This window comes from Athalia rosae, chromosome 1, assembly GCF_917208135.1.
Source record: "Athalia rosae chromosome 1, iyAthRosa1.1, whole genome shotgun sequence".
Taxonomy (NCBI): Eukaryota; Metazoa; Arthropoda; class Insecta; order Hymenoptera; family Athaliidae; genus Athalia; species Athalia rosae.
Window position 1 is genome coordinate 3,811,871 of NC_064026.1, and position 26,950 is coordinate 3,838,820.

At 42.2% G+C, this 26,950-nt stretch overlaps 1 protein-coding gene across 2 annotated transcripts in view; it reads right to left on the reverse strand.

Annotated features, from left to right (window-relative positions):
* Positions 1-845: 845 nt before the first annotated feature.
* The window catches only part of LOC105690812 (myocardin-related transcription factor A-like), a 169,914-nt gene continuing 143,809 nt past the window's right edge, over positions 846-26,950 (reverse strand). Inside the window, exons 5-14 of one of the 2 annotated variants that reach the window (XM_048660344.1) lie at positions 12,389-12,454; positions 9,173-9,469; positions 8,411-8,862; positions 8,023-8,307; positions 7,035-7,175; positions 6,113-6,296; positions 5,721-6,020; positions 5,038-5,636; positions 4,453-4,956; positions 846-4,380 (exon numbers count right to left, since the gene is read on the reverse strand). In XM_048660344.1, the coding sequence (XP_048516301.1) occupies positions 4,039-4,380; positions 4,453-4,956; positions 5,038-5,636; positions 5,721-6,020; positions 6,113-6,296; positions 7,035-7,175; positions 8,023-8,307; positions 8,411-8,862; positions 9,173-9,469; positions 12,389-12,454 (3,170 nt within the window). In that variant the 3' untranslated portion in view covers positions 846-4,038. The remainder of the gene's footprint in view (positions 4,381-4,452; positions 4,957-5,037; positions 5,637-5,720; positions 6,021-6,112; positions 6,297-7,034; positions 7,176-8,022; positions 8,308-8,410; positions 8,863-9,172; positions 9,470-12,388; positions 12,455-26,950) is intronic. The other variant, XM_048660345.1, reaches the window with a different exon arrangement.

The window sequence follows — 26,950 nt, forward strand, 5'->3', positions numbered from 1 at the left end:
TCAAGAATAAAATACCCATGTGGTTTGCTGGTGAACGACAGGTTCGTAGATAATAATGATCTAAATTATAGTGAACGGTGGTACGAACGTAAAGAATAACAAACCAAGGACAACTGTCTGTACTTGGCGAAGAAAAAAATTAGGTATTAGTCGTAGGGAAATTCAACTTTAGGTATGCATAAAAACTAGCTCATAATTTTTTCACATCAATGTTTCAAAAGACTTACAGTACTCGTATTGTATTCATGAAATATCGTATGTGCAGAACAGTGCTTTATCACGTACTCCATCGAATTGAGTACGACTAAACGTTTAAGTGATAAGCAAAAATGCAGTCTCATCGTTATCACTGATTACGTAAATCAAGATTTGGGAAGTAAAACGGCTATTGCCTACAATAGTTTGCCCACATTTCATCTTTCGGAAATTTCTTTGCAATAATCAAGGACCCAAAAAAGAGATAATACGTAACTTCATTATTTCTAATGGCAAATCAATTTGGTTGACCGATTCAGATTGCCGAATTGAGAAATATTTCAGCGACCAGACGCATGAACGATATTAAGATCTAATTTTCGGCCCAAAAATTCGTTTAACATCATTTGTGTGATTTATTTTCGATGTATTTTAATCTAAGGAAATCGAATCTGATGATCGAATTGACCTAAGATGCGCGAAAAATAAGATATTTGTCACCTATTCAGAATTCCCGTGTCTCTGTAAAAAACCTTGCGAACTTGAAAATGAATGGTAATGTTCCTATTTTCCATGGTCGCACCGAAGATTCATATATTACCATTTGTAGGACATGGCGTGACATGAAAAAACAGAACAAACATAATTAATAATTTTTAGCCAATATTCTTTTATTTTATGTATACTCAAATGGAAGGCAATCGATAAATTTGCAACAAATAAAAATAAATAACACTCTCTCTAGCAATTATTATACGTTGTTACTTAAAATATCATTACAATAATTTCAATATTGCTTAACCAAATTTTTTTTGCTCGCATGCTCATACAAAATATCATACAATGAAAGTAGCCATAATGATGATGATAATAATAAAAATAATGATAGTAATAATGATAATAATAGTGATAATAATTCATCAAACGCTATATTAAAACAATTTTTTTTGTTTTTTTACGTTTTTTTATTTTTATCTTTCTTAAAACACACTTCTCACAACAGACTACCAGATTCGCACAGCCTAACAAATTGTAGATTACAAATAAATCATCGATGAATTTTTCAATGATTACGCTTAAAATAATTACAATTTTTTTTGTTTGTTCCGTGATAATATGCAAAATCGTACTACGCAATAGCCGATTTCATATCGTATTGTGTTATCGTATTATTTTTTCACATTCGTATTTATTTTTTGTTTTTCTAAATGTTTTGTGTTTCCGTTTTCCTTAAATCATATTACATACCAACCATTTCAAATGGCTTCATGATGCTTAGGTCTAGAAAAAAATTATATTACGCCTAGCGCATTGTTATGCGATTTTCACATATATTCTATATATATTACATTTTTTACAGAACAATAAACGCTTATTGTCATGGCAACGTGTGATGATGAGTTATTGTATATGAAGCGATGTCGATCTAGTGGCAAGGGTGGATTTGGCACTCATGAGTTTCAAAGTAATGCCACGTTCCATTTACAATTTGCCTTGATTTCATGATTTTTTTTGTGTTCTTCTACATTTGTTCAACAAATATTCAATTTAGGGTTGACTGTTAGGAAAATTATCCTCGCCAAATTTGCTCCGTTTGATAAATGTTTCGATTTTCGGTTCATCTAAAAATTCACTACACAAATTCTCTCTCTAACTAGAACATGGCGTTCCTTTTCTCCCAAAGCCGCTGGGCTGATTGTATATGAATGTTTGGAATGTTGCTTTTGGCTGTTTCTTTGATATTGAGAATGTGTTAGGCTTCACCCAACGAGCTGTGCTTGATCAGAGTATCCATTGAATTGGTAAGGCGCCCTTGTTCAATTAATTTATCATCTCGTTTTATGAACGGCAGATTTGCTCGGTTCAGCTGCCATCAGCCACAACGACGGTTATCAATAATAATTATCGTAAAAATAATAATAATATTAATGATAATAATAAGAATAATGATGATAACAATAATAATAATAATGATAATATCGATAACATCAAAGTTATTAAGATCAATAATTTTGATATTAATAATATTAATAACATCAATAATTATAATAAGTAATAATAATAATAATGATTGTACATTCGTACAATACGTTGCTGTTTACAATTATCTTTGTAAAAGATATTTGAATATACATATGATATATATTTATGTTTATACATATATATTTTTTTTTCATACATTCATGATGCACAAATAGTCAACTACCGGTTGACTATTCGCGCGCTTAATTAGTTAGTATTTAGTAGCACCTTAACTCACCTTGAAATATATTCGGTATCATTCGGACAATAGTATTACGCGTCCATTCACTCAGTATCAATCATTCATTCGATAATTTCATTCGCTCGGTCACTAGACAGGCGACGCGGTATGACTTTCTCGCGTCGTGACGCCTTTTTGCTTAAACCGCGTCTCTCTCGTTCGTTTGAGTTTGAAAACATGGAATGTCACAAAACGACAATATACGATAAAATCACCGCGTCGCACTCTCACACGGTGTTACAATTGGTTACAATATACATATGTATTTTCTAACATCACATGCTCTGGCTTAGCAATATACATCTGTGGCGAAAAGTCATCGCTCAATCTCGGCTGATATTTTAATTTTACTGAAGCATTGTTGCAAGATCTTTTTGTAAAAGGTATAATTCAATTCGATAGCGAAAAATGCCCTACAATCCATTGAAAAGCTATCAGTCTAACGTGGAAAATGTTGAAGTATCGAGTAGACGGCCTTTTGCTACAGACAGATATGAATTATGTATATTATTTACTTAAGTTTATAGCATTATATTAATTCTTGTATATTATGCGGTTATATTATGATTATGGTAAAGTTCAGACGACGCTATATCATTATATAGTTTTAGCACACACGCTATCCGCAGTTAAAACTCAAGCAACACACGACGTAGGATAGAATAGAACTGGATATTAGAGCTAGTTAAAATTTTGTAAAAAGACTCTTTGGAGAATTCCGAAATCATTGATAACGTTTCGTACGTTTATATCAAAGTTCCAGCGCGAACTGTTCTCGAATTCGCTATTTCGTTACAGTTTCACTTCGCGTTTCATTCAGTTTTAAGTTGAATTTATACATTTTTTCTCCTTATGAACAAATGATATCCACGATTCTGCTCAACTCAGAGACACAATTCTAATACAAGACCTTTTGTTTAAGTAGAAAACCACAATCTCAATGTTGATAAAAATTTAAGGTAAGGCTCAGCTGGTCGTAAATACCTCGTTAATTGATAAATGGACCTATATTCGTACTCGTTCCTTAAAACTGATAACTCGCACTTAAGCTCGTCACGTAAGTTACTTCAGCTCAAGCTACACACTAATTAATCAGGTATGTTCAGCGCATTTCACGTACAATCTTCGTAACTCATTTACCCGTCATTTCGCCGTCCATCATCACTCGGATGCAGCGAAAACTCGTTTTTTTTTTTTTTTTTAATTTTTTTGTACCGATTATTTTCAGGTTCACTCTAGACATATATTCTCGAAAGTTAATAACCGAAAATTGTGATTCGTCTTCTCCGTAGGAAAATTATTCATTGCATTAGAGCAGTTGGATAGAATACGATCGTATAAAATTCACGTTCATGGTTAATTTGAATTTTCGACGAGAATGCATTTCAGGCGAGATCACGAAATTAAATAATATAGTAATCGCGTGACGTGCAATACGGACGAGTGGAGGCGATCAATTGATTTATTATTACATCTATTACAAAACTTCGCGAAACGCGCTAGATATCAGGATGATTTTCAGCCTTCTATAACTGCTTAACTTAAGTACACAAAGCCGATTCCCAGAGGCACATTTCTTGCTAGGTAGCAAAGTCACCCTTATCCCAAGTTAGCGAAAGATCTGCGGACATCTTGAAGTCGGAATCTTCCATATTAAAGAGATCGAAGGGATCCTGACTATTGGCGAACAACGGATCGTACAGATCCGGAGCTGAAGATTGGGCGGGAGGTGGTGTTGGTTGGTGAATGCTTGGTACGGGTGACTGCGGCATCAAAGAATCTAACCAGTCCGGGTCATCCATATCCATGGGCATATCGCCAATGTCCATAAGCTCCTGTGGCGTTTCTATTTTAACACCCAGATCGCAATCTAATGGGCCAAAGTCCATCGTGTCCAAAGTTTCCAGATCCAGACCCAACTCCTGGAGAATATTGTACGTCACATAATATTCGTAACTCGATGTTAAAATTAATAACTTTTCAAGAGCACCCACCTTCAGATCCAGATTGGCGTTATCCGAGGAGGTAACTTCCTGTGGAGGCTGCGGGTCTGGGGATCCCTGGTGCACAGACTGCGGGCTAAGCAGCATTGCAGTGGTTAGTTCTGTTCCAGATGAAAGAAGATCAGCACTAAATGAGGGGATCTCCTCCTGCTGCAGCGTCGTTGGCAATTGTACCGAGAAGGTTGCTAAGGGTAGAGGTGGAGGGGGTGGTGGTGGCGGAGCAGGTGGCGAGGGGCAACTGCTCTGAGACACCTCCATCGCTATTGGGCTGATTGGACTAATTGGACTTGCTGCTGTGAAGACTATCGACTGCGTCGGACTGTCAGCCGGGGCTGTAAATACCAGGTTTTGGGGCAACTGCCGATTTGGAGTTGTCGGTGTCGCTGGATCCTGTGCCGCGCTGGGCGGAAGCTCACCATTTTTTATAAGGATTTCCAGTACGTCGTCCACGACCTGACTTTTTATATGACTCTTTTGCACGGGCTCGATCTTCACCTGGTGATCGAAAATAATGGTTAGGAAAATTCCAGTAAAATTTTTGCGCTTGCGAATCCTACGAAAGGAAAATGAAAATACCTTGAGCAATTTAGCAGCCTCATCGTACTGTGGTGGGGGTGGTTTTCCCTCTTCAGAGTTGACAGTTTGTTGTTGCTGTTGCTGTTGCTGTGCCTGCGCTTGAGCCTGAGCTTGTGCTACTAACGCGCCGATCAGGGATCCATTCAATTTCGTAGGTTTAGCCAAATTTAAAACGATCGCGGTCGGAATTTGAACGGTCGCGTTGTTCTTCGCTTGATTTTTTTTGTTGTTTATCGCGGTGAGAGTGGCGGAATCCAAAATAGCGGTAGTGTTGTTAGGTTGAGATTGTAGAAAGGCAGCTAAGCTCGCCTTAGCGTTTAGCTGTTGGAAGGTTGCGTGTTGCTGTTGGGTTTGTTGCTGGCTTTGTTGATTTTGTTGCTGCTGACTTTGCTGTTGCTGTTGGAGGTGTTGGAGCTGTTGGAGGTGCAGAGCGAGCTGTTGTTGCTGCATTTTATTTTGTATGTGTTGCTGAAGGACCAGTTTCTCAGCTCTAACCGCTGGTTGGGTTTGTCTGATTTGTTGCAGCTGCTGCTGTGACTTATACAGCTCTCGCTGAAGTTCCTCGATTCGCCTGCGTTGTTCTTTGATTATATCATCGCCTGAAATAGTAATGGGCAAATTGGAAAAATCATAGAAAAAGTCGTAACTGCTGAGCTTCCGGGAGAAAAAGAAATTCTACTGACCTGGTGGACTCGATGGATCGTCATGTTCGCTCCCGGGTGGGGAATCCATCCTCGGACTATTCGGTTCATCCTTAATAGGAGATCCTGGACTTTTCGCATGCGAGCTTGACTCATCGGAGGTCATAGGACCGGGTGTGTCCATCAGTATATGTCCCATATGCGTAACGTGTGGGCCGTTAGAGTTTGAGGAGGAATTAATGCTGGAGGATTCGGTGAAAGGTTTTAACCGTTCGATTAGTTGGGGTTTTGATCCTGACACGGGTAAATTTCGTCGCTTCAACTCCACTTTAAGGTCGCTCACTGCGGGACCGGAAAAGGTTTATTAATAAAATAATCTCATCCGAAAATCGATGTAACTGATCTCGTTTTGAAATCATATTTCTCTAGCTCACCTTTCATATCCTCCAACTTTCCGAGGGGCCTGAGAGGTGGCTGCTCCGAGGGATTCGTCGAGGAATTGGAAGGTGCGGGACTTGGAGCGTTAACGCTTCCCCCGCTGACGCTTCCTGCGTCACTGGCCCCACTGCTTGTCAGTGATAGCGGCTTCTGGGCGGCTGGCAGAATGATCTGCGGGTACTGCGCAAAAAGTAAGCTTCCTTGAATTTACGAGGAGGAATTAAGGACTAACGAGTCGAAGGATGGGAAGCCAGGCATCTATACGATTGGGTGATTTCGCGCCTGCAGTGTTGCAGTTTGATTCGAAATTAGCCGAAGACAGAATATGAGTAAAAAAGCAAGGCGGCTCCGAGTAGAAAAATTCAAGTAAATCAAGTGCGAAAATTATTTCGAATGGCCCGTGAAATTCGGAAAACAAGAATTTTCAACCGATCAGATGTATTAATCGCCCAAAATTTGGTTGCTGTTATAATAAAGCGATATTAGTGGGCCTATATTTGTTATTATTGTTAATCTGGTGACCTGCGCTTCAAAAAAATATAATCTCAACATCTAGAGGAATTCCGATCATATTCGGGTTGTCGTAAAGGTGCCTCGCGCTAAGTTTTCCAATGAATTTGAAATAACACACCAAAATCAGTCAGTCATTCAAAAGTGATTTCAAACAAATGCCCGGTTCTGCTAAAAATTCAATCTTGATATCCGAAGAATCTATCATTCGGTCTTATACTTCGATTCGAGAATACAGTGAGAATACAATCTTCGTCGCAATCAGTTTTCCCGCATACTCTGGCATTGCTTGTGGCCGATACCGATAAATGTTATTAAAAGGGTATTTGTGTGGGACATTGATTATTGATTATTATTCCGTGTTAATCAAGATCAGGATGTGTATGTGATTGGATATCGTGCGAGTACCTTGTGCTGCCATTCGAGCTGCCACTGCAGGAAGAGCTGCTGCTGTTGTAGGAGCAGCTCGTAGCTCGTCTCGCCGGGCGTAGCGGAACTTAGCGCCGCAGCGGCAGACGACACCGAAGACTTTTGCGCGTTGGGTGGACCCTAAGACAACATTTACCGCTCGAAATTAGTAATTAGTTATTACTTATTAGTGCTTTAGCTCTAAGTAGCCCACTAGTAATTATTATTCATTCATTATTATTATTATTATTATTATTATTATTGTAAGATGTTGAAGGCATTTGGGTATAACGGGAGGGCGGTAGTAAAAGAGAAGCGAAATATACGAGATAAACTCTTCTTTTCGTGTTGTTTAATGGGTTTCAAAAGTTACAACAATCTGAGGGAAATATATTCTTAGAGTGAGATATGAAGAGGGGAGAGTTGATTGAGTATTACAGTTTGGGGAGAATTGATATCGAATGGTTCAAACAAAAGTTATTAGTTTTCTGTATCCGGATTTTGACAAGACTTTGTAAACGCTCGGCATGAATTTGACACGTTGAGCTGTTCTCTCTACTCCTCAACACGGCCACGAAAGTTAAGTGCAATTAGCGCTCGAATTACTCGGAGCTAACGAGGTGGACCGCGTCGAGAGTGCGCGAGAGTGAGTTAATCACTCGATACGATCTTAACTCTTCGGTGAAGATTCATGGTCGGGCCCCTACCTTCGGGTGTTCTTTATTTTGCGCCTATAAAATTTTCTCCTCCAGTGTTAGTGGCACATCACTCTTAACAAGCTGCTGCTGTTGCATGCATCGAATCTTTCCAACTTTCTTTATTTTTTTTTTTTTCTTTATAATCCATTCATTTTCTGTCCAATTTTTATAACGGCGAAAAATCGTCCGCGCTCAATATGAAATTCCCGAGTAATCCAGATTTTCAAGGGGCACAACGATGAGAATAATAATGCCTTATGCTTACGCTAGATGAGAGTATTTTTACTCACCTTGTACTCGTGAAATTTGATGGTGCGGGTCTTCGGCTGACTTTTGGTCTTTGACTTTTTCCGGTTTTTATCTTTTCCGGGGGCGTCACTTCTTTGGCAGGTTGAAACCGCAATGGGACTAGGCTGGGGCCTCGGGGTGATAGCGGCAGGGGGAGGCGCTGGGGGTGATGCGATCGAAATATTCGAAAGCGGACTTAGACTGGAGGTCGTGGATCCCAAGGACATGGGACTCGGCGCCGGCGCCAGGGGAAGAAGCGTCGCAGTTGGGACCGTCGTTTGACTCGCCTGAAACATTAAACGAATTTATGAAGTCGAGGAAAAAAAATCGGGAAAAAATTCTGAATTTTCGCAACCATTAGGTATTATCAGCTAACAAAATTCTGTTTACCTGTGTCGACGCATGCTGTTGTCCTTGTTGACTGTGTTGTTGTTGTTGTTGTTGTTGCTGTTGTTGTTGTTGTAGTTGAAGTTGCAATTGTTGTTGCTGTTGTATCTGTTGTTTTTGCTGCTGTTGCTGCTGCTGTTGCTGTTGGGTACCAACGACGCTGTTACAAAGTTCAGCGAAAGTTTGTATCGTCGGTTCGGTAGCTGCAGCTTGCTGGAATACCGGTGATGTTGAAGTGACAACGACCGCGCCACCGGTGGTAGGGATGCTCAAAGAAACTGTTACGATACCCGCCGAAGCTGCTGCGGTTTCTAGAACGTCGGTGCGGGCGTCGATTTGCGGCGATGGTGCACCTTCGGAACTTTGCGAGTCATCTTCAAAGGTAATATAATGATCCGGGTGTTGCGGTTTCGTCACTTGACCCTCACACGTCGCTTTGAAGGGTATGTGACCCTCTGAAAATCGAATTAAGCATCTCTCAGGGTTTCTCTATCTCTCAATCAACAATCTTCTTTTTCATAAGTTGAACTACCAAAAAGGCTAATTCAGCACGCTTCGAATTAAGCATACTCAAATTATAACTCGAGCTTTTTCAACTTACAACAGAGTTAATTGCATTTAGCGAATGGAACTTTTTTCCTATCATCGCGACGGCGATGACATCGCTTCAGATAAAAACAAACGACACAGACAATAACTCGAATTGACGCAATAGCTTTTTATTTGAGTTTATTTCTATTTTTATTTCAATAGACCATCGCTAACCTTTGACCGCCCTTTCGATCGGTTCCTCCGTGTGCAAGATGTTTTTCTGTATAAGTTCCAATGGACCCGGTCGATGACTGAGCTGATCGTTGAGTTGATCTGCCAATCTCGCCTTCTTAAGCATTCGCTGCCTCTCAGCGAGGCTCGGGTCCACGTGTCCAACATCCTCCAGGATGTGCTGCCTCACCAATTCCTCCCTACCGGGCCTCTGCTGGATCTTCGCCTTCAGAAGGTCCCCGGTTTTCGCGCGTTCAAGCTGCTTTCGCTGCTCGTGGAAAGCTGGTGGTGTTTTCAGAGCTGCAAGAGAAAAAAGAAAATATACATAAAATAACGAACGCTATCATAATGTCACGGTTCAAGGGATCGCGTGCTCTCTGATTTTTATTCCTTTTATCCCATGGATCGGGGGTGTTGCGAACCACTTGTAATTCGGCTGACCACAAAATTGCAATACCTATGTATCCAAGCGATACATAGAGTCCCAAAATAAGCGATCCAGTTTGCGAAAGTAGGTGCTTTTCACCATTAGTTAGATTCACTCTATTCACAGAGCATATGGGAGACCGCTCGGCCCGCACTCCGTTATAAAACGTGACGCAACGACGGATGACTGGAGTTAACAGACTTCTAAGTACCTACCTACTACGTGAAATGCATATTACTACGCATATTCAGACTTTTGACAAAAATTTTACGCACATTCGGCTCTCAGATGCGTGGACAGAGATGAAAAATAGTATAGAAAAAAATGTAGTCGCTATTGCCAGGTCTCATGTATCGCTGTGACACGGGTATCAAGATTTATTACAAATTTTCTGAATAACTTTGCAAGGGTTCGGTGTCTTTTGGGTCACGAAGCGAAGCTCAATGACCCGAAAAACTGTTGGCGTTAAGGGGATGAGATGACGACTACCGAACGGAAGAAAACTGAGTTGATTACGAGCGGCGGTGAGAAGAAAAAAAAGGATAAATAAAATGCAGAACCGTCAAACCGTCCAAAACTTCTATCCAGCTTATATCAGGCGCTGTATTTCCATCAGCCAGAAATATATATATCGGGTGCTATAAACACGCGAGAGGACAGTAACAAGAATAATATTTCAGCGCGTGACCCAAATAATTACGCCATGCTGTGTCCAGACGTTGCCCCCTCGCTGAAGGTGTTTACGATTATAATCTTTTGAATTAAATCTTGCACCGCGTACGACGATGCTGATGCTGCTGCTGATGCAGCCCATAAGCTTCGGACTTGCTATAGGTATGGTTGCGTCGCGTTATCCCGCGAAACAACTCACATCGAATCAGGCGCCTTTTAATTTTATATTGCTCACGACATCCACATTCGCGCTCCCCCGTAATGTATGACGGTGCAAGAAACGAAGAAAAAGTTAAACAAAAATTGAAATACATAAAAAATTCCTTTATTTTTCCAATTACTGAATTCCAAGACTTCAAATATATCTGCATCCTTGGTTCTCTTATTTCACTGCGTACAAATTTCATCCACATATCGTCGTTAACTTCCGTCAGATCCAATATTACTAATTTTGTTTGATTTGTCCTTTTGTAGAACCCCGTTATAATCACATACACGCATCCAATTAGTTGATGAAAAAAACAAAATTCGGTGTTAAACAATCTCTTTTTCTTTTTTTTTACTTTATATATCTTCTTGATTTTTATTTTTATTTTGAAATTTAGAAGAAATTAAGTCACGCATAAATTGAGTATACATATGTGCATAAATATTACGTTCGCATGTTATATACAAGTAAAATATTAATCCACTTGAAAACCTCCGCGCGGGAGGTCAAGTGGCTGCGGTATAATTGAGTAACGCGTTATTGCTACGCGAAAATTATAAATGTTTAATATTAGTAGCTGGCCAGAGAATTCTAACACCTTTACCAAAAATAGTTGTACGGAAATATAATTCTAAAAGTATAACGGCGGTATTGTAATTGCTGTAATAAAATGCGAACTACCGTGTGAGATCTTTCGAATTTCGAATGCAGCGTGCGGTCAAAAATTGAAAGTCAGATCCAGATGATGTTTCAAAAATAAAAGGACGATGAAAACCAATAAAGTGAATCGATGCGGCAATATACCTACATCAGAGGTATACAGGCCGTGGATAAAAATGTGAATAACGCGGGTAATAATCCTCATTTGGTATAGATTTGAAATAAAGAAAATGACAATAACCACTGCGTATTTAGAGAAAAACATGATTTGTAATCGACAGTTAATTAACCAGCTACACGTGGCTGATAATTGACGTTTGGTTCGACGTACGTCCCAGTTATTCAGGTTTATGTTCTTACCAAGTTATTGGCAATCAAGCTGCAATTAAGTGGTATAAGTGGATCAATGGAGTGGATCTAAGCCGAGCAAACGAAACGAAAAGGAAAAAAAAAAAAAAAAAAAAAAACAAAACAAAATAAAATAAATGCAAGTAAAAAATGAAATATACGAAGAAAAAGGAGAAGAAAAAGTGTATAGGAATAGAAAAAAACCAACGTATGAGCACTTCTGTCAGCAATTGACTCGAGGCTTCTGCGGTCCACAGTGCAGCGCGATCTGCAACATCGGGTGGTATCGATGCAGAGGGCAAGAAAATGGAATGATGTTCTGACATTGACGACCGAGAGGCATAAATCTGACTGCTACACGCAGGCCAAGTTACATACGGTATAAATGCACCCCGAGATGAAACGAATGAGAATTCGAAGAAACGAAGAACGATGTATATATGTATATACCGCGTACAATAACTATCCGTGTACAGAAACGGGTATATACGTATGTACGTACGTACGTACGTACAAAATTTGTTTCAATTTCTCAACAATTATCATCAGCTCTTTCGCGTAGCAAATATTTTTGAATAATATAATAACGACGATACAATAAAGTTGTGTAAAAGTGATAAATAACAATTTCCTTACCGCGGTGTGTAAATAATTGTATAAGGGAGGAGTGCGAGTGTAACGAAAATAACTTTCTTTATTGCATCTATTATATACCATACGTGCGGAACGGCGGCGCGGCGATCAGAGACAGGCTGGCTGTAAGGGATCGTATAAAAGTCCAGACATTTCGAGGGGGGGAGGGGGGTAGGGTAGACACACCGTATGGTATGCTCGGAGTACAATTAAAGATTTACGCGTTAGAATAAAAGAGCGAAATTTATAAATCAATAAATCGTATACTTACGCGGCATGATACCCTGGGCGACCAGTTGGTTTATAGGTCGCCTCAGCATCAGCTTCACCTTCAACGCTGTAACAGAAAAAAGGAACACCGTATATACACATCGGTCGTAATAATTGAAAAAAAAAAAAAGAAGAAATTATTCCTTTCGCGTAGACATTTCGGGAATAAAATTATACGTGAGGGGTGATGGAAAAGTAACTATTCCGAAGCTGTCGGACGTATATTTTGGTTGTTATATTTTATATATCGGCGATTTCCGATGAATTTTAAAGACGCGCAATTTTCGTTCACTCAACGGGCATGAGACGGCCCGCGGAATCCCACACGTCCTATAAAAACGACAGATCAAAGCTGCTCTCACTTAAACTCCGTAGCTCTGATGCCTTTAAGATGTGGTATTTTCTTTCCGCGTACCGAATAAACCAGTCCATATGGCGCGCGTGTAAAACGCCCGTGCAGTCCGCTCCGGAAAAGGAGGACTGATATAAAAGTATATAGGAATGATCTAGAATATTATATATTAGGGGAGTTCAAGGAACGCGCGACGGTTATGTATGCGTATATATGAAAAAAAAAAAAAAAAACCACATTTCGCGAGATGTATAAAAACTCACACTTCGCGGATATACTTCAACCGTTTCTTGGCACTATTTTTCTTTTTATGTTCCTTTTTTTTTCTCTCGTTTTTTCGGGGGTCGTTAATTCGAACTACACCCCACGTGTACGACTCGCGCGATACCGAACAGCAAAGTTTCGCGTAATATCGCGCGATGAAAATTCGCTCTTTATTATACGTGGCGGGTATATTTTTATCGATGCTCTTTGATGATCGAAATCGTAATCGTACCTCGGGAACGATGACCCTATTTCATTTTCTAGGTAATGAGATTTTATGGGAAAAAGGTTATAAATGTGAGGCGCGAAATAATTTTCGCATTTTGTTCGATTACGTGAGGACGACTATTGCCTGCCCTCAAGTTTTTGGATGGCTGTTATTATACGGATGGAAAGTATTGGGTGATTTGTTTGAAATCCATATGAATCACTGGCGCCCGGAATGAGATACTGAAAAGTATGTATTTTCTATAAGTAAGTATCTGAGATTTTCATATAAGCAGCAGCGCGGCTATATCGGCGTCTCCACGGTTGATAACTATACAATAAATTAACACACAAAGGATCCGGAGTTATAAATACGCGAAGCGGATTGCATAAATTGAATACCGGGAAAAATAAAAGCAATTCAATCACACAATCTGAATTCAAAGCAGGATCGGGCGAAATACCTAAGGGCGGCTATCTTTTTCTTATTGTCCGGCAGGTAAACCGGTGGCGTGCCGGTGAACCAACTTCGGAAGAATAAGAATAAAAAGCATCGTTGGTTACCAACGTCGCGACGTCGGCGTCGCGGTGCCGCGGTGCCGCACCAAGGGCTGCGTAGGAGTGTCGCTTGTGTACCACTCGCTATCCCATAGACCCTATATTTTCTACCCGTTTGCTTCGCTTTGCCCTGTAAGAAAACCACGTGTTCTCACCGCCTCTATAATCTCACGCATAGGTTAGACTTACGGGAATGCATATACCTATACATATACATATATATATATATAAGTGGCGAGAGTCCTGACTTTCTGAAACTATATAATACGAAGCACACGACATCGTAACACCCGCGCAACAGTTCCTTTTCGTACCGACAAAGGGACTCCCGCTTGTACTAATACTCCTAAAGGTTAACGAGTGCGGCACCCCCTCGTATACACGGGGGGGGGGGACTCGATCCCCGATGCAGTAGGCGAGGAAAGGTCTTCTCTTATTCCAAGCTTTACGAACCTACGGGCACTCGGTGTTACCGCGCGGGCCGCGATCCACTCGGGGAAGCGAGCTACAGGATTTCCAGATCCCGGTGAGTCGGACGACCGCAGAATCTCCGGCAACAAAATCGGCGACGATTCCCCGCCGCTCCGAGAGAACCGGATTCGTCGAATGCTCGCGAGAAATGTTCTCTATATATATATATATATCTATATAGAACAGATATTTCGCGAGGGCGAGAAACCGAATGAAATTCGATCAGGTTTTATTCATTTGTATCAGTTCGTTTCTGCGACATCGTTATCTGCGGATGCGAAATCTATTTTTCTTTCGTTCCTCCCGACGAACGAATATCCGCACGATATAACGGCGGCGGTATACTTGCACGCGTACAATAAGAGGGCAAGAGAAAGCCGTCGGAGTCAAGCGGGGGCGAATAAAGTCGACTCGGTGGTCCGGAGAAGACAGATGCTAACGACCAGAGCGGCACGAGCGCGCATATCGGAGACAGAAGGGACATAAGGAGTTAGCGTATGACCCCCGCGCGTCGTTGGAATATCCCCGGTTCAACCGCGAGGGCGATACCTCGTTCGATTTTCTCCGTGAAAACTTCCGGCAGCGGATCCTCGCCCTCTTCCTTTTTTCCCCCCTTATTCTATCCTAAGTCACCAATTAATGGGTAGGTCGGAGGCTGTTTATTATCAAATTCAAGAGGATAAAATAATAGCCTCTGGGTAGGTATAAGGAACGGAGCCGGGTGACACCTTTGCGAGAACAAATGACTGTCCCTGCTTTTTTTAATTGCCCGGTAGCGGTTGTGTTTATCCGTCGCGTGTCCGATAAGCTCGGAATTTAAGTACAAGAAATGTTTGAGCTCTCGAGAGGTTTGTTACGATGAAAGAAAGAAAAAAAATAATAAAAACAAAGTAAAGAATGAAAATAAAGGTGAGCGAGAAAAACTTTCATCCCTGCAGTTGGGCGCGGCGCGGCATATCGTACAGTGGTACTATGTCGAATGCAGTCGTGAGCGAGGAGAGTTTTGGTTTCGGCTCGTTGTAATATGGTCATGGACGCACGGTGAGCCCGGGGATATGTGGAAGAAGATGAGGATATATATTAAATTGCGACCATGTATACATATAGAAAAAAACTCGTCGATTCATTTAACAATTAATTTCTCATACGCGCGTATAAGTTGAATCTATACCGGGTGAACACCCAGTGCCACCGCCAAATGTGGAATGGGCAAAACACGCGAAATTATCATGCCATATAACTCGTTCGGGAGAATTAAGAGTACGGAGGTGCAGGGGGAGCGCGGCTACGGGTAGTGCTGCAGCGGGACAATTATAATTATATCCGAGTCGTTCGACGAACACGAGCCGGGCATCGGGCCCTTCGGATATAGAAGTGCTAATTTTTTATCGTCAATTTTTTTTCATCCCCGTCCCTTACCTCCCCCCGCAAGCTTTCGGATATAAAAGGTATAGAGGTTGAATCGAAGCGGCACGCGGTACATGCAGAACGTCCTCCCGGTCTTATCGGAATTGTACGCCCGGTACGTGACCGCGCGGCATCCGCGGTGCTCCTGCATCTTCGCGGTCCTCATCCTTTTCAACGCACGTGCACGCGTCGTTTACGTATACCACCTACCACACGCGCATGTACACACATTTTATACACCGACCCTCGTTGAAAACGGTGTAACGCACACGGGCGTTTAATTCTTCTAAATACGGGAGGTCCGCACGGGTCAGTTTCTTCGACGCGCGCGTGCAGATTTTACGTTAAACACGTACACACGTAGACACGTAGACACGTACACAGGTATAATACCGTACACCTTACCTTATATACATAGAATTCGAACACAATGGCGGTATTCCCCTCTAACCCCGTTCGAAGGGGGCGCGGAATACCGCGTCTTCAGATTCCTCCGACGAATGCGAATGAGGCAGAGACATGCGCCGAGGAATCCGAAAGAAAGATGGATGATAATTACGCGCCTAATTAGAAATTTCTTAAATTTTTTAAACCGCTTACTACGTCGCCACACCGCCGCCGCGGGACGCACACCTACAACGTGGTGTAAAGCGCGTAAACCCGGGTGACTGGCATCCCAACTTTTGCCGCTTCTGCCGCTTCTGCCGCCGCCTCTGCTGCTTCTGTTGCATACGCGGGGGAGAAGATGAAGTTACTATATCATTAGGTGGAATCTTTTTAACTTACGGGAGAGTGAATAAGGCTCGCGCGTTCTTTAGGACGACCCCGCAGTACAACGACTAACCGAGAACTCACGCGATATCCTGCCCACCGTATTAACGTGCACGCGCCGTAAAGAATTCTTTTCTTTTTCTTTATTTCTTTCTTTCTTTATTTTACTCTTCGAGTAACTCGCACGTTGTATGTCTGACTGGTCTCGGTGAAATTTGACTAAAGTTACCGTACAGTTTTCAGAGATAAACTTTCTTGATCGATCTGGACTGATTTTTGTTTTAACCCCGACCTATAGCAAAATGCGATATCAATCGGTGCTTCGTGCGCGTGTGTTTCTTGTGTACGATATCAGTTTTGGTTGTGGTTATAATAACGAAGCCGCGGCCCATTGACCGTAGAAACTATCGCGTTGCGATATATTTCGGCTAGAACGTTCTCCGTGATTAAAGTCTTATATACCGGCTAGGACGGGGCCAATGAAAATGGAAAAACACCGTCCAAGAAACACAAACGAGATACACGGACAAAGTTTTAACGCACGTATACAACCGACTACGAGCGGGGGCGAGCCAATAATACGTAGCTTTGGGTATAAATAAAGTCTGTGCCCGGAGACCGTCGTCGTCGTTGTCGTCGTCTTCTTCTTCTTCTTATTCTTCTTCTTCTTCTCTTCTCTTCTCTTGTCCGCTCTTCGCCTCTCTTCGCTAGGCTCTTTACTTTACTTTGTTTTGCCGCGACCTCTTCTTCATCTGTTCGTTCTCGTTCGCGTCCGTTAGCTGTTCACATGCATCTCCCCTTCACCACCCCCAGCACCGTCGTCATAATCTTCTTCTTCTTCTTCTTCTTCTTCTTCTTCTCGACTCGCTCATCGTATTATTTCGTTGCGTTATCCCCCCAGTTTCTATCTTTCCACTAACTCGGTGACATTTTTCAAACTTTAAAATAGAACTCTGTTCCACTATACACATCGCTGATGTGGCTAACACCGCCTACGCGAGATAGTCATCCCGCATATCGTGCGACCACCATTATTACTCTCCGTGGTCCTTGTTCGAAATCCAAAGCCAATGAGATATTGATATCGATGAGAGGAGAAAAAAAAATCGGACAATAAAAATTAAATAATTCTTCTCGCGCGGTTCGGTTATACGACCGCGTATATACACGCACACGCAGGCTATATGTACAATAAATACACATGACGTATGTATTTATTGGTTTCGATAGGATTTCGAACATTAATAACTCATTCATCATATAAAGCGAGGTGTACAACGCATGATACACCATTAAGGTGATTTCTTAATTAATGTTTCGATGATAATAAAGAAGGTGCAGCCGGGCGCAACGATATCGATTCTCGGAATTCAAATCCGGCAATTGTAATACCCCTTTCGGCGTGACTGTTGAAATTTTTTTCTTTTCTCGTTTTCTCTTTTCATTACGAAGCTCGAGCACGAGAAATTATAAAGAGCATCTCGCTCGCGATCGGGATAATAATGAGATAGATTCGATATCGAGATAAAGATACATTGGCGTTAAACGTTTTCGAGATCTCCCAATCATCGCGTACAGTATTGTATATGCATCGCGCGAGTATAATACACGTGATCGGAAAAAAAAAAAAAACGAACAGAATCAGTTTATCACACCGCCTGCATAATACGTAAACGAGAATAAACGATCGTAGCTCATTTAACTTCGCGTCAATTATACACAATAAAAATCGTCGTACATCACGCACCCAAATTACAAGGTACACGCAACGCGCGCCGCGACGTCCGTTTAGGGTAGAAGTTTTCTAATCTTTGAGTGACAAAATCGTGGTTTTGATCTCGTCTCTCGATTGCGCAAACTTACACAACTGTATATCTATAAGCGTTATAATTTTTACATACTCATATTAGTCGGACTGATCTGATACGGAGGTCTCGTGTACACCGTATACGTCGATTATATGTATATACACGTTATTATTGGTAGAGACCGCGCGCAGTCCGAGTCGAGCCTTTCGAGACGGTCATCACTTTTCAATTGTCCGGCGCGGAGGTTGTCCGATGTATAAAATGTACACACGTGTACCCGCCATATGTATGGAGTATTATTATGTATAAAAATAATATATATATATATATATATATACACGTAACGTGTATACGATGATCGTTCGCCCGCGATTTCACATGACACCCACTGACCCAAAAACCGATTCAATAGCGCCAGATTGTGATTTATTAAAGAAGTTTTGTATGACACCTTGTAGGCGCGCGGACGATTGCACCGTTAATAAATATATTTTCCCCATCTAGATAATAACCGAACGAGAAGCCGAATATAATGACATTCGTAAAAAAAACCCCCGGATAATTGAGAGAAATAATTTTCCATAGGTGTACAATTAAAAGTTGCGCGTCGGAATGTCGATTATTGTATGTATTCTCCGGGTATATATGCGAGAGTATATAAATTTTGGATCGCCGATATGTCGTAAATATATATATATATGGTTTATACGTGTGGATAACTTGCGCATTTCCCGCCATTGTTTTCGCTGCCGCTGCGTACACCGCAATAACGACCGAAGAATTTTATAAGTTTTTTATCCATCGTGTTACCGGGTATCGTCGTTATGGATGTATAATTTCTTGGCGTCGATCGCGCCTCGATAAGAATACCAAATGATATTCGCAATTGTGACGCCCGCTGAGGTTCGACGTTCGACGTCCGACGACGATCGGGACCCGCGACGCCCGTATCCGCGAGATATTACGTTCGCGTAAAGACGCCCGGCGTCTCACACACAATCCCCTTTCGCACGTTCGTAATCTCGGCTGAAACTTGTAATTTCATCGCTCCTCCCAGTTAACCGCCACGCCTTCTAATTCGCCGTTATATACCCCATTGAATAAACGAAGCCGAGATCGACTTTCGCTTTACTTTTCGATACGTACCCGGCGATTCGTACCGAGGAATATAAAAAAAACATTATAGTTGTATCCGTACGTACGGCACACGTGCGTTCGATTTCGTGAAAAAAATTTCGAGACGCTTTTACAAAAGACACCCGGTATACGCTCGTCCGCTCGAAAGAAGATCGTAGAAGATTCGAGAGATAAAGTGACGCGTGCAGGTTAAATGCCCTGCAGGTTCCACTTTGACCCCGGTGCAGCCCGCAGCTGCCGGCGCGGTGGGATATTAAGTTTAATTTTCTCTGGAAAAAAAAATAAAAGTCGCTACTTTCGGTACCTAATTTTCAAACTCTTGAAAAACGTTGCGTCACACATCCGGTCGCCTTCGTTATTATGAATAAATTCTAGTTTTTTTTTTTATTATTTCTTCTTTTCGTCACCTAGCTCACGCACGTCGATCGAACGAACCGTACCTACCGGGGGTATCAAGATCCTGTATTATACACGGAATAACCTGTTACTGGGTCATACGGAGTGAGGGAAAAGAAGAAGCGATGAAAAGAGAAAAGAAAAAAAAAAAAATAATAGATTCTTCGTAAACTGACTAATTCAGTTCGCGATTTGAACGGGATGATATTTATCGCGATTCGCGGCAGAGAAGCGCGAGGAGGATGCTGCGGTGTGGCGCTTCGTATTTGGGTCATATGATCATTCGGGTGAATGTAGTTATAAAATACTGAAATAAAGTAGCGAAGTACGCGAGTGGTGTGATTTTATTTTCCTTCATATTTAAACGACAATTCTAGAATTATATTTTTACCGGCTTATCCCCCCTCATTTCGCATTTTATTACAACGTCGCTGCACGCACGTATCGCAAAAATAAGAGGTCCCATCCCTCTTGATTATTATTGCCGTATTACCGCATTTACGAGGCAAAAAAAGCACTTCGCTAGATATCCGTATACGCGGATACAGATGTACACCCATACGTGTATCCGTATAAAAGCCCTCCTGAGGAATATCACGTGATTAATGTAGCGCCAACGATTTGCGTAACGTGTAAAACGCCAGCTAAGATCCGGTGTGATTTATTCGGTAAAATAAATAACTCTTCGGTGTTGTTAACCCCGTTTTTAGAGAGAGACGGTGACCGTGCGTAGTTTTAGCGTAGCCGATGTCGTCTAGAACCGAAATAAAGGGGCGTAGAGGGGGAGGGCGGAGGGCGGAGGGGACCGGGAGGAAGAAGAGATTAAAAATACTGTTAACGAACTCTGCATACTACGCGTGTAACGGGATCACCGAGATAAAGTATATATACATCGGGGTATTTCGAATCCGAAATAAAATTTTCGGATAAAAAGAAAGCGCTTTCGCGGTTCGCGTCAGCCGGGCAAAAAAATCCCCGAGGATTCGTAAGTAGGTAGATTTGAAAAGGAAGATAGCTGCATTTGTAGGTGTACCTGTTACACTGAGGTGCGTGGGTGTCCGATATTTCACGGTGTTAAATATTCTCATCGGTCGGATATATATTTACTGGAAATTAGATCCGAAGCGCATCTATAACAGAACTGACGTTTAACGGATGGACGTGTCACGGGCGCACACGAGTTTAGAAAGAATTGTTTATCGGTTCGGAATTTTTCTAGGTTACAGAACAAACATATCTTCGCGCGGAGCTTTGGAAAAAAAAAATTATGCAACCCGCCGCAGACAAGATGGATGAACGGACGTCTCTCGACTACTTCTTTTCAAAAGACGTGTATAGATATATGTACATACAAATATATATATATATTACGAAACGTTTCCCAACGGTAGGGATCTCCTACATAATACGCGTGTATGTCGAATGCAACTGCAGCGGATAAAGGAGAAAAAAGAAAAAAAAATAGAGATTTGGTTTCGGAGTTTTCGGAGAATCGGGATCTTTAAGAAATTTACAAATTTTTATAATCGCACTATAAACGCCCACGATATACGCGGGATAATACTCGAATAATACGAATAAGCGTTACATCTGGGTTGGCTGTATGCGAGACGCTGCAGTGCGGATGCGAGGCGTCTGTTTTAAAGAAGAAATTTTCTTCTTCTTTCTTTTTTTCCTTCTCTCGAGGTGAAACCGTTTCCTGTGTCGCAAGCGCGCGCTCCGCCGCCGCCGCCGCAGCATCTTTCATACACAATATATACCTGAAGGGCTCGATCTTCTCTCTATTTTATTTTTCTCTCTCGATCCTCGTCGCTCTCGAGACACCCCGCTATCCTCACGTCCGTCCTTGTCGTCCGATAGTAATATATATACGCGAGCGCGTAGGCGGCGCACGTGGGTTTGACAGCTAAGCCCGCGGAACTGGTTACACCCACTAACAGTATAAGGTATACCCCGGCATCGGGGTCCGGTAAATCGGTAGCTACGTGCCTCGTCGCGGTGCAAGTTGAGTCTGTAGAAGTCGCTTTTGAAGGTTCGAATCACATCGTCCACGTTTCTTTATCTCTCGATTTTTTTGCGGGATTTTTCAAATTCTTCGAAATTCAGCCAGCGATTACGTATCGCTAAAGGGTCACAGGTGTTCAACCTGTGCTACATGTCGTTGCGACGACAAAAAATCGGTTGAAAATTCATCATACATAGATTTCTATTTCTATTTTATTCTATTTATACGGCTTATCTTCATGCTCGATTCAGGCGGGATGAGGGATATTTGCATAAAGCGACCGGAAGTTTGGTATGTTTTTTGCGAAAGACGGTGTGTGGGAGGTGAATATTAAATTATACAAGAAGATAAAGTAGGCAGGTATATGCAAACGTAGAAGCGATACGAAGAAAAATTGTGGAGATATCTTATATTATACTTAGAGAAGTCCGTGCACGCGGATCGCGCGTATAAACATACGGTATAGGGCATACGACGTAGTGCAGTAATTGCGAGGGGTAAAGAGGCTCGCGGTGCTGACCAATGAGAGAGTATTTGAGAGAAACTGTTGCGAAAAGAAAATGGCGATGTTAACAAATGGCGGCGTTAATGTATCGTATAGGTATACACGGTGAAACCGTAGCGCGTAACGCACTCAGCTGCGAGATACACGCGGTAGCCGCTACCCGAGTGGTAAAGGTTCACGCGTACTGCATATATTTCGTCATTCTTCGCATCGTCCGCACATACGACGCACGATCATCGGAGATATAAAAGTATAAGGCGTACGTGCGTCGCCGCATATATATATATATCTCAGTTATATCGATATAAACTGCAAGTTTCCAAAACCGTCGATTCCCGATGTGCGATTATTATGCGACCGGTCTATTTCTAGAACCGCAGCGCATAACAGAGACGGAAAGACGGTGGAGCAGCCGCAACAGCAGCAGCAGCAGCAGCAACATCTTATATACACAGTGGAGCAAAAGCGCTGGGCAACGCGCGCGCGGAGAGACACACTAATTATTTTTTATTCGTTACCGGGGCGACTCCGCCATCGCTATATCGCGGCGCGGTGCGGTGCGGTGCGGCGCGGCGTACGGTAGCGTACGCTCGGTGGCTGCACACGCTCAGTTAAAACAATTGGCATTCAACGCACATTCAATAGAAGGAGGAGAGGGATTTGCAGTGGCATGCACCTGTGCACTGCCTCCATATACGAAGCGAAGTTATGGCGTTTTTCCGCGCCGATCGTATCTCACCGTACCGGCGAAACCAACTCCATTTCTGGATAACCGCACGGCGCAGTTTCGAACTGTATATAACGCGCCGTTGAACGCTCTCCATCGACTCAAAAGTAAATTAATTGTCGGGGGAAAATAGCCGGAATAAACGAAATAAAATTATCGAGCAAAATAAAGGGTAAATAAAATCCGACGCGACACGTAGTGTAATTGTACGTGGGGCGGGGGGAAGGATGATTGATAGGATGCTGCTGCAGCGGGCGAGACTCGCGTAGAAATATGGAACTAGAAGCCGCATCGACGACAAAAAGCGCACTCCGTACGTCAGACACGCTCGGTTGCCCGAAATTCCATCGAGTGCAGTGCGCGGGAGGTGCATCGCGCTGTGAAAAAAGGTCTTCTTATCTTTCTGCTGGTTGAATCGAATTACTCATCGCCACGTCGTCGTTATCGTTGTGTTCGTCGTTAGTTTTACAAGCCAGGTTTGGTATAACGCGAGACCGCGTGTATTACAACGTTTTACCGCCCACGCGTGTGCGTTAATGTTGCGACCTGACCAGACCTAAGCAGATCTCGGTTGAGCCGCCGTCTCCGTGTAGCAATATTACTGCGAGGTATACGGGCGTAACGTAAAAAAGGGTCAGCGAAATCATCGTGTATCATTTGTTTACGTGGAAACGAAGTTTTACGTACGCAAAAGTTTGCGTACCTTACACCTGACTGCAACGTTATCGACTCGTAGTTTTTCCAGCCTCTGCTTACCCTGGGGCTAAAAAATCACGCGATCGAGAAATATGATTTATTTTTTGGTCGAGTGCACGCGGGCGTGTCTGCGTGCATATATGTATGTACGTGTAACGTAACGCGTACTCCGTTCACGATCGACGCCTATTTGTACAGTATAGTGTACGCGGCGAAGAGACGAGAAGAAACGCGGTCGTCACGCCCTTCTATCGTGAAAAGAAGATTATTCTAATGACGCCGGAGCAGATAGACCGTCTGTACCACGTGCACGTGGAATTAGCGTCGACGACACGCGAACAATTTGTTGAGATACACCCCATACCAGTTTCTACATAGGTATACATACGTTGTACATGTCCCGCACGTTACGTATGTATATACACACACACCTTTATGTGCGGTAAAAGCAGGGTCCGCGCGGTAGAAACAGCCTTGATACGTCGCGGCTGAGTCGATTGCGGGGCTTCGGGTGGTACGGGACTCGCCGAGAGTTACCCACCAGAGTCTGTAGATACGCGAGTAGTCGAATGTTGAAAAATTCTACTCTCCATGCATCGAAATCACCGGGCGTCGCGGCCGCCGCGCCGCGCTCGCTCGGTCTATGATAACGCGTGGGCGCTCGCCCACACTCGCCCTTCATTCAATCCTTCGCCTCGTACCTTACTCCGCTCGGTTCGTGTTCATTCATAAATTCGAACCTTGTATATTTCTCGCGCTCGGCTCTCGCGGCCGCTCGTACGGACCACGCGTAGCTGCATAGGTGTATAAGCTGTGTGTACACGTGCAGCTGTATATATATGCAAGAAACTGTAAGCGAAGAATTTTTAGCCCCGGCTGCGGAGAACGCGAGATTCGTCAAAAGCTCGTACAAAAATCTAACGTACTCGAGGCGAGCGTTGCACAGATGCGGTTAGTCGCAGTTTCGATTCACGTTCTCGATCCTCCACCCGTTCACCGCGTTGGGTGTGTGTGCATGTACCCGTTGTATTATCATTCGAGCGAATACGTATAGCTGTCACTTTCACGTGCGCGGGGACACGCGTCGTTACACGATATAATATTACCGCAACTATAATGTACGGAATGTATAATCAATGGCGAGTAAAGGTGGTCCTCTCGTCTCATCCGAACCGATGCTGCTGACGCTTATGATTATGAGATGTTCGAGAAAACAAAGCTCCGACTCGCTGTGTATATATGTATATATATATATATATACCGCCAACCTACACAAATATTCCATGTCGCGTTTCAAACTTATGAATGGATTTGCATCGGAGATATACCTGTATCCACACGTACGTACGTCGTACGGATTATATTTGTATTAATTACATGTGAGGAACGTCCCAACAGAAATTCCTCCATCATCTACCTTCGAAGCGCGCGTCGAACAGGAATGTCTAGCGGCTAATTGTGCTTTAGATTTGCGAGGGAAAAGAGCAAAAGAAGTAAAGAAATTGTTTTAATTCATTAACGTTTGATTGACATGTTTGCGAACGCGGTTACGGTATAGGTATGGCTCGTATGTATATTCGGTATCGTATGAATTCGTTGGAATGATCAGAACGTTGCAATGGTGTATCATAAGATAACATGCGATATTATAACGGCTCAATTTATGCAGAAGCCTCTTGACGATCAGAAAAGCCGAACGCGAGACAATGCGCGCAGCATGTACAACGGCGTAAGCACGCAGCCTACACAAGAATCCGTGGCGTGCGCGATTATAACAGACTCGGTGATATGACACAGGTATAATACATGTATGTGTATATTTGCGACAAACAACTTTTGATTATTCATTTTATTTTCATACACCGTATACGCGCTATAGGTTGTATACAATTTATAAACGCGCGTATCTCGCACCCGTGTAAGTGAAATGTGGGCATCGTGAAACAAAATGAAATGAAAAATTACGTACAATAAATATATACGTAACCGAGCTTGCGGAAGCGTGGGACGATGGCTGCGGTTATTATGCGTACGCTTAATTTATGTAACAAGCCCAGCTGATAATCGGTACACGATGGTAACGAGCTTTAAATTTTATATCGTCCAGATTTTAACCACGCCAAGAACGTCGTTTCGGATTTGCTTTTTTTCGTCTTTTTTTTCCCCTGGGGTGGGATAGTTAACGTAATACGAATCCATGAATACTCGTTACGTCCTATGGGGATTGAGGGGTTCGTTCGATCCCGTCCGATTGTTTCAGGACCGAATAGCCGACAATGAGCGGAAAAAATGCGGCTCACAAATTCTGGCATAACTTACGTACATACCGTGAAGTTGTTTATTTCAAGTCATGATGTGAAAGTTCGCGGGTATAACAATGGCCCTACCCAATGACCCAAAAATGCAAGAGACGTTGTATTACGTTCGATGATGATAGAAAAGAAAGAAAAAAAATAAATTCCGGCGGAACGTTTTTCTACTTTACTTTTTTCGGTCTATTTTCGTTGACTTGGCATGTTCGATTGCAACTGCAGTTCGTACCGACAAGGTACGTACAGATTCTTTATTTTCTCCTGCATGAATCGTATAGGAATTTTTACCTTTATCTCGTTTGATGCGTCTGCAAATTGCGCACATCCGCCTTCCGCAGTGTTGCCTTTCCGGTTTTTGTTCCGTGTCCAAGGTAACCATGGTTATCTTAATTTTTAATAAACTATACGTAAACTGTATATATATATATATATATTTATATATATTTTAATATGAAAAGTTTTCTTTTTTTTTTGTAACTGATTTTTTTCTGTTAATTTTTGTTTCATTCACTTTCAATATTGCCTCCGTCCATTTATTTTTTTTTTTAATTTCTTTCCTTTTTTTTGTGGCAAAAGGTAACTTAGTCACTCTGGCACTGAAGTACGTTGTACGTTAGAAGATCACAGTGGTCGTTGATTGATCGTTTTTGTTTGTTTGTTTGTTTTTTTTATAATTATTTTTCACTTCTTTTAACGTTTGACTAGATAAATTCTCAATGAGTATATTTTTTCCAAATGTCCTTTTCAATTCTTCAAGTAGGTACTAATACGTGTACCAACACATGGGTGATTTTATTATGTTGCGGGAACGTGATTCTGCGTAGCAAATTTTGTTTATATTACAAACACTGTAATTTATAATTAACAACTAAGCTTGTTGTAATTGCTAATTATAAATTACAGTTCATCCACCACCACCATTGTGGTCTAGACGCTTCTTATACGTA